The sequence below is a fragment of the Triticum aestivum genome, chromosome 7B (assembly GCF_018294505.1).
Source record: "Triticum aestivum cultivar Chinese Spring chromosome 7B, IWGSC CS RefSeq v2.1, whole genome shotgun sequence".
In the NCBI taxonomy this organism is placed as follows: Eukaryota; Viridiplantae; Streptophyta; class Magnoliopsida; order Poales; family Poaceae; genus Triticum; species Triticum aestivum.
The window spans coordinates 576551686-576560812 of NC_057813.1; the positions used below are offsets into that span (position 1 = coordinate 576551686).

Below are 9127 nucleotides of genomic sequence, written 5' to 3' on the forward strand. Positions count from 1 at the left end.
CATAGCTGCATCTCCATCAGTAATTACTGACCTGGGCCTCTTCTGACAGTGAGCCCTCAAAAACGTCTGAAGCAGCCAGACATATGTATCTTTCGTCTCGTCAGACACAAGAGCACAACCGAATACCGTGGTGCAACGGTGGTTGTTTAGACCGACAAAAGGTATAAATGGCAATGCCATACCTATTCATCCTGTATGTGCTGTCGAAGGTTCACATCACCGTAGTTAATATAGTCTCGACGTGATTGAGAATCACACCAGAATAGGTTTTTCATCCTTCCTTCATCATCGATGGTGTGCTCAAAGAATAAATCTGGATCCCTGTCTCTTCTGGTCATCATGATCCCAATGGCAGTGTCTGCATCACCTTGTGCAAGCAACTTCATTTTTTCTCTATAACACATGTTATAAAGCTTCTTCCTCCCGAAATAGCCTTTGCATATGATCCGTACCTACTGAGGAGATTATCAGAAATCATATGTCCTGATTCCAGCACCTGCCATAGTTTAGATCTTAGCTTTCTGAAATTCTTTTATCTGATTATGAGACCGAAGAAATGTGACTTCATCTGGTCTAGCTAGAACGTGACTTTGATCATCACTGAAACTGCTAACATACCAAACGTCACGCTCTTTATCAAGCTTCAAAGTTATATGTGCATCGCAGAAGCAACAAGTCTCCGCTCTGAGCCTGCGGGTCCTGCCTTCCATTGTATAAAATTTTGCCTGTCGTTTCCCAGATCTCGCACACAGATACTTTCTCAAGCGCATAGCTCCCTCACGACCTTTCGAATATTTCAGCGAGTCCTTTCTTACACTGAAACCACGCTGCTTAGCATACTGGTTATAGAAAATGTAAGCCTCTCCTAGTGACCTGAACATCTTGCTCATGACCTTCCAATGCATGTCCAATGAATCTTGCTGATATTCATCAAATCCGATGTCAAAATTAAACAGATCATCAACAACATGCTCATCCTTCCCGCTTGGACCATCTACATCTCCGTGTAAATTAAGGCATCAAACCATGTATGTCAGTCAGTTATTATTTTAATATGTAATGTATGTAAGTTTCAAAACTTACTTTGCGGGAGCTGTCAACGTGACATGCATCAATGTGCGATTTGTCACTTTCATCGTCCACAAAATTCTTCACAAAGTCCCCGTCCTCGTCCATCTGCACATTTTTCAAAAATACATGTAATCGCGCATACAGTTATTATGTCATTTCTTCTCCTATTTGTTTAAAAAACATACTCGGAGTGCACTTTCAGCAAATGAATCATCTATATCCATATCATCATCATTATCGCCATGTCGCTGCATAATGTAAAAATAACAGGTAATTGTCCGTGCAGTTTATCGTATTTTTTGTTACTATCAAGATCACACTTACATTGCCACTATAAGATTCAACCAAACTCATGTAGTTCTCCTCAGCAGGTTCATCCATATTCAGTGACGAGGTTCCGTTGTCGTCGCCGTAATCATCGCCATCATAATCGCCCTCCTTCTCTATCTATTCATGTTCAAGAAAATTCTAAGATCAATCGAACACCGTGTAACATCATCCCTAAAATAAGTAGTTCATCAAGCACAACAACGTCGCACATAGGTTACAGTCGAACCAACCTCTTGCACGGCGGCGACGATGTCAGCTGGATCCATTTTGTCCGATGACGAACGCGCTGACGGCGTGACGTTGCTGGCTGGACGAGGCAGGTGTCGACGGTGTCACGATGACGGCCGGTGGTAGCAAGCAGAGTCCGGGGAGGAAGGCGGCGACGAAGAGCACGGGTGGGCGGCCATCTCGGCGACGGCAAACAAACGCGGCGGCAGCAGCAACGGCGCCGGGGCACGCGCGGCTGCCTGTTTGGGCGGCGACCCGAGCGACGTGGAGGGCGACGGCGACTACGAGACGGGGGCAACGTGGAGATGGCGTGGATGCATTTAGGGTTTAGGGTTACGACGGCGGGCGTCGGCGGATCCCGTGGCATTTTTTTCAATAACTGTCGACGCCAACATGGAGACGTCGCGGGCATACGGCGGCGACGTACGACGACTCGTGCGGCATACGTGGGCGGGCGTACGGTGACGGGCGCGGCATTTACGGGCGGGCGTACGATGTCGCGCGCGGACGTACGGCATCAGGGATATTCCTATACCCAATGTGAAATGGGGGGGGGGGGGGTTGTATGTGTGTGTGTTGTACGGAAGCACTCAATAGTTGAATTCTTCTGCTTGAGTCACCGAACACAATACAACAGGACAGGCATACCAACGCTTGATCGAAATTATAGTGAGCGTGCTTTCCGAAGGCTAACAGGCAATAATATCGAACTTGAGGTCAACCCAAACTGAATATGTAACCTAGCTAGAATGACAAAAGTTTCAGAAATGCTATCCAGAACTCCAATAGCTGGACATTCACCCTAAAAGAACTGCTCAAATTTCCCACCAAAAAAAAGAACTACTCAAATTCACGATGATGTGCGTCAAACCTTTGAAAGCAGAGCGGCTCAACAAGCGGTGCACGGTTAATCTGTGAACCTGAAAGTCTGATTTCCATCTTTTTCTATGTGGCCTAGAAAAGGCATTGGTTAATGTAATATTCTGCTGCTCTTTGTACATACTGTTCATATTTAATATTTCTCCACTCGCAAATATAAGGTGGTTTGGATATTTGGATTACATACGGACTGAAATGAGTGAACAAACACACTAAAATGCGCTATATACATCTGAATCCGAAAAACCTTAGAATGTCTTATAGTAATGAACGTAGGGAGTAGAACAATTGTATAAACCAGCAACGTCTTTGCTATTCGCAAACATAGAGGGTTAAAAAATAAGCTCTTCTATTTCTGTATTGTGATCTTTATTATTCACAAACATTGAGGGGTCAGACATTGTGATTTTTAGCTATTACCAGTAACATCTCAAAAATAGAGGAGTTAAAAAAAAGTAAACTAGCACAATCCATGGATGCAGAAATCTCTGTTATCCACAATAACTTGGAACGCGGTATGTATCTACTCATTGAAGGAGGCATCTAGGACCAGACGCAAGGCTGTCAAAACTCCATGAGCCTAACCGAAAACAGAACAATGCAACGTGACCGGACATGCCCACTCCTGGTAGCGTCAGAGCTATCCAACTTGCAGCGCCTCAGGCATCATCGGCAATACCGCAGTTTGAACCAAACACAACCCGGCCGATATAAGCAACAAATGTAGTCTTCCTTGTACACAGAAACCAATAGTCCCCAGCAAAGCGAAGATAAGCTGTTCGGCATGTCCTGAGAGAGAAAATCAGTACCAAGTGTGTTACTCGAGTCCCCAACAATGCATCCGCACCAACACTTGTAGAGACAGAAAATATGATGAAAAATGAAAGCAGTAGCATGAGTAATTTTTAGAGGAAAAGTAGCATGAGTATTTCTCAAGTCCTGAAGCAATTATCCGCACGAACATTTTAGATACAGAAATGATAATGATCAAAATAATCGCTGCATAAGAAAAGGTTTGTGCGTGGTAAGATGAACGAAACTAGCTCTAGGTACTTCCTCTGTAAACAAATATGAGATGTTTTATGTCCCTACTTGAGTGACCTAAAATGTTCTTCATTTGTTTACAGAGGGAGTACAATGCAACTCGCAAGTACCGGATATAGCTTATGACTACCAACATGGCATATATAGTATTATACCCGAGGGAAAATATACAGGAGCTCATGGGTGCTTCACACCCCTATACAATTATTAAATGTAAAAAATACCAAAAAAACTGAAATTCTGGTATATCAAACATGGATTTCCAATCTACTTTTGTGTGAAGTTTCGTAAAAAATATTGTCCGAACTAAAATCCGTCCAAACAGTTTTTTCTATTCGTAGGAATTTTTTTATCTTTTTCGCCACAGATACGTTTCCTGATATTTTTTGATGAAATTTTACACGGAGATAGATCAGACACCCAAGTTTGATATCCCTAATTTTCAGTTTTTCTTTTCAAATTTCTTGGTATTGTTTTTGAATTTCATGTTCATTTAGGTGGTGGAGCATCCAGGTGCTAGAAATCATCTACCCATACCTGAGATGTTATCTTATTTTTTCGGCTTGAAGACTAGAGATGGACAAAGGTCATTTGTACAAGAAAGAATCAAGGAGACACTTGTCTACTATATGCCGTCATTAGTTATTACCAATGGCATACTATTCCCAAGTTGAGAATCAGATGCACATGCTAATGAAAGCCGTTCATAACGGCCCATTATAAAACAGCCTAAAGTACAATGAAAAATATGGCAAGGCCGGTGCATTATGAAGTTCATGGGCAGGAAATGAATGAATAGAGTGCCTATTAAGGAAAAGAATAGCGCGCTATACAAAATAGCACCGCCCCTTAAATTACCCTATTAGCATGCTATAGCGCAGTATAGCGTGCTATTGCGTTATAGCATGCTAATAGCGGTACATTGTAAACTGGTTCTTTCCTATCGAGACAATTATCTACATGTTATAGTACGCTATTAGCGGCGCTGTAGTGCGCTTTATTTTTCAGTTGTGTCTAGTGACAAACTGAATTAATACTACCACAGTGATGATAAGTCTCTGGAAAAGGTTCAGTAATGCTATGAGCAGCTTATTGAAAGGCAAAAGTAACTAGCAGTTGCCCCAAATTGATGTTGCTATAAGAAAAGCTCTTTTCATATCAAGAAAAAAAAGGCTCTTTATTTTTTAGGACAAGGCAGGCGCTTTTTGCCATTTGTACAAGAAATTTTTGTCTACAGAACACACAAGATAAGTAGAACTAACCTGCCTTCACCTCTTTACATCATCTGGCAAACCTGGGAGCCACTGGTTATTTGCAATGTCACGGGCAGCTTGACCCAACAGCTCGCCACTCGTACCACAATCGTCATCTATTGTCGTGGCCTGCATCTCTGGACTGCGGTAGAGCGGCTCGTTGCATGTGAGCCTAACCTGCTGGGTACCACCACCAAGGAAACTTCCCTGGTCAGCCGAATCGTTGTTCTTCACAGGCCGCTGGTAAGGGAAAGCACCAAGCTCTCCTTCGATCCTCCCTCTAATGTCGACAAGCAGGCAGCGGAGCCTGGACGCCTCAGCCTCGAGCGCCGAGTGACTCTGAAGCCTCCTCAGGAGCTGCTTGTTTAGAGCCTTGAGGCGAGCAACCTCTTCCTCCAGCAGCGTCGTGTGGGCCTTCTTCTTCTCACGGTACTTCCTCACAGCTGCCCGGTTACCCGGCGGGCGCTTCTTCTTTGGGCCGTCGGTCTCTTGCGGCGACTCCGAGGTCTCAGCGACATCATCCGACTCCTCCCGGAGGATCTTGGTGTGGACATGGATGCAGGTCTGGGTGTGGTGGGCAAGGTCATGGCGTACATGCGAGTTGCAGCAGGCGTGGGTGTGAGTACATGCGAGATGCTCCGTCTCCGTGTCTTTCAGAAAGTCGTCGAAGTAGCTGTCCATGGAGATGGAGCAGCTGTCGTGGGGATCGGTGCCCATGGCCGGGCAAAGATACGTCTCCGGATTGGTGAAATCTATGTCCCCGTCGTCCATGGTCCGCAAGAACAAATTAAACCTGATAACATGAAGACAGCATATATGAGATGCTCTTGCCACTGAAAATTCGGTGCAGATTAGAGCAATCGAGGTGCTTATATTCACGGCAGATGTCTGGGACTCTGGGCGTAGAAAAACTGAGAAGGGAGGTCCTCCACCAATCATTCATTCAGCAATCGAGTGCAATGGACGGCATTGGGAAAGGCTTACCGATGATGATTGGACGGAGGTCAACCGGGAAGAACGAGGAAAACGAAGCTCAGAATGAGATGGCTAGATTGAGCTTACCGGCGCTCAGACAGGAGGAGTCGCGTGCTGTGGTCGCCGACGTTCTGTTGGATGAGGAGGACGACGATGACGATTGGTGGGCGGAGCCGCGGTGGGGAATAACCAGCAACGTTTTCGTGTGTTATTCCTTCTCTTGTTCGCATTGACTTGGTTTCCTTTCTTGGGGTGGATGCTTTTCGTCCGATGTCGTCATCCATGGATAGGGGGTGTGAAGACAAGCAAACCCAAACCACTTTGCCCGGTAGGTTGATGTTCATGTTCGCCGCGGCGGAGATATTTTCACGACGGACCGATGGAGGGGTGTGCGGCTCTACTCTTGAAAACGACATCATCTTGAATAATAATCCAGGGGAATAAACATTTTCTTTTCGACAAACTCAGGTACAAGATCGATAGACATGGTGCAAAATGCTGATTCTTGGCGGGGAGCACGTACGAAGTCAGTCCAAGTTTATTTTTATCACGGTACAGACGCAGATACGTACACACATACACTTTTACTTATGAATGCGCACAGGCACACCATACCCTATGAGCACCTTCGAAAGACCGAGACGCCACATCATCTTGAGATTGATAAAGTCACTGTAGATGCTTTTCATCATCGAGGTGACATCCCCCTCCCACTAAACGCACATCGCTGACAGGCCTGGAATAAATCCACAAAAATGTGAGCAGCAATGTCAAGTTTAGGACTTGAACCATAGTGGGATGGGGATACCGTTGTGCTCCTAACCATCCAACCACAGGTTGATTCACGAAGTCTGTCCAAGTTGAACGAAAGTTTAGTTAACGACCATTTTTAGAGGGCGTCGATGCACGGTTCCATACGGTGGTAAGATCGATGTTAAACCCTGACTTGTCGTACAACAAGATGCCTAATTTTTTTAGGCTTTTTTTTGTTTAGACTTCGTGTTGCATGGCTTGGGAAGGAGAAGCGGCAGTGTTGCCTCACAATAGGAATAATGTTCTCTACGCCCTGCCTTGTTTCGTTGGTGCGTTTTTCAACAGGAGGGCATGTGGAGTTGTGTCTCCGGCGGGTCTTTTAGGATCCGCCAGTTTAGGTTTTCGGTGGATCTGTCTGGATTCAATGGGCTTTTGTGGTTTTCTTAGTTTCTACATGTCCTTATCGGTGTATTTTTTTTTCGGGGTGGTGTTTGCCTCATAGAGCGCCTCCGTCGGTGCCTCCTAGCCCGCATTGATGACTTCCCGGACGCTACTTGCATAAGCTCCTAATTTTAGAAATTTTCTCCGCTGAGAAGGAGGTCCAGAGGTGGCGCGTACCATGCTCACGGCATGCTACCGATAGATGCAGGAGGAAGAAGATTTCGACACCTCCAAAAATTTAAATGTTTTCTATTTTTTGTAAGGGTGAGTTTGTGGGCCTTTTCACAAAAAGTCCCAAATTTATTAAAATGACGACACTTTTATGTGGTCGCCCTATATTGATGTGTTTATTGATTTGTAAAAAATATAATGAGGGTTATTGGATGGTTTGGAAAATAACTGTAAGGGTGAGAGATTGTAGAAAACCCTGAAGGCGAGGAAGCAAACGGCCAACTTCCATTTAATAGTACATATATGTTGTTAACCAGATTATTGTGGACTGGACCAACCCATGACTCAAACGTGTTCGACCCCCAAATTTGGAGCTCCTCCTACACGACGCCTTAAGACGTCAAGTTGGGGACCTCCTATATGCCACATTTTGCGTCATATAGGAGCACGGCGCCTAGGAGACCACATGACTGGTCGGTCAACTCGGGTGAAGCAAGTTGGGTTTTGTAGCGCGTGACATATTGAAGAACCAAAGGCAACGCGCTTGCAGGAAATCAAACTAGCGACCTCCCACTCCTGCACTCATGCTGCTAGCAAATAGTCCCTCCGTCCCAAAATAAGTGTTAGGGAGTAGAACCAAAGGCTGTTCATTATTGAAGGCAAGCGCAAATTTAAGAACACACCGAAGCATTGGAATTTCAAACTTTTTTGAAATTTTTGAAATATTTCTTGCAAATTGTTGACAATTTCAAATTGTTAAATATTTTCGGAAAAACAAACAATTTTTTAAATTCCAAAACATTTCTTGAAAAATCTGAAGGATTTTTTGAATTTATAATTTTAAAAAAATCCAACTTTTTTGAAAAACACCAACAATTTTTTGGAAAAAGTAAACTATTTTTGAAAAAAAATTAAAAACACATTTTTTTAGAAAATTCCGAACATTCTTGAAAAGCACAATCAATTTTTAAAAACTCGAACATTTGTTGAACAAGATTTACTTCTTGAAAATGGGAATATTTTTTGAAACTCCAAAATTTCTTTGATGAAAAGCGAACATTATTTGGATCTGTGAACAAATTTTTAAAGAAGGGTCTTTTTTTAAACTCCTATTTGTTTTTCAAATTTGCGAACTTGTTTTGAAGTCGTGAACATCATTTATTTATTTATTTTGAAAAAATATCGGAAAAAAGAAGTGAAAAATGAAAAAAATATTTAAAAAGGAAAAATCATAAAAGCTAGTAGAAGAAAAAAAAACAGAAAAAACAACAACTGTAGGAACCTTCTAGGTTCCCAAAGTCAGTTAAGTCACACTGTGAACTTGTGTCGACAGTGGCGAATGTGGTTACGCACAAAATGTGTCAACCCATATCATGCACTCGGGTGGTTCGACTGTTCGTTGCGTTGATAGGAGCGAATAGGGAATTTGGTTAAGTTGGCCCTATAATGGTTCGAGCAATATGGGCCAGCCAATAAATTCAATCCCGCAGGCTCACCCGCCTAGTTCAATCGCCCTTTTCCGCTCCATTTTGCTGCTGCTGTCACAGGGAAAACCATTTTTTCGATTTTAAAACACTTGTGAATCCAAAAAAGATATGTGGATTTTAAAAATGATTCATGAAATTTAAAAAAGTCTCAAATTTTTTAAAAAATATTCATGAGTAAAAAAATTTAAGAAATTGAAAAATCACAAATTTTATAAATATTCATACAATTTAAAGAGGGACATGATTGGTTTTCAAAAAATTGAAAACAAATAAAGGAGAAAAAACTAGCAGAAAAAATAGAAAAAAACGTAAAATCAAACACATAGAAAAACCAACTAGAAAACAAAGATTCACAAAACCAGTAAAACCATTGCATGAGCCAACCCGATACGAGAGGGTGTGCTCAGCGTAGGAGTGCGCCAAGATTTACGCAAAGTTCAAGAAACAAAACAACTAAACCCAAAGACATGAGCATCGCCGAATGATCACATTGAT

The 9127-nt window shown here is 42.9% G+C and overlaps 1 protein-coding gene across 1 annotated transcript; it reads right to left on the bottom strand.

Moving 5' to 3' along the window:
* Nucleotides 1–2865: 2865 nt before the first annotated feature.
* LOC123160051 (basic leucine zipper 19) lies at nt 2866–6092 on the bottom strand. The gene is made up of 3 exons (XM_044577874.1): nt 5868–6092; nt 4815–5598; nt 2866–3297 (listed from the first exon to the last, which is right to left on the bottom strand). The coding sequence occupies exons 1-2, from the start codon at nt 6062–6064 to the stop codon at nt 4821–4823; spliced, it is 975 nt and encodes a 324-aa protein (XP_044433809.1). The 5' UTR covers nt 6065–6092; the 3' UTR covers nt 2866–3297; nt 4815–4820.
* Nucleotides 6093–9127: the final 3035 nt, after the last annotated feature.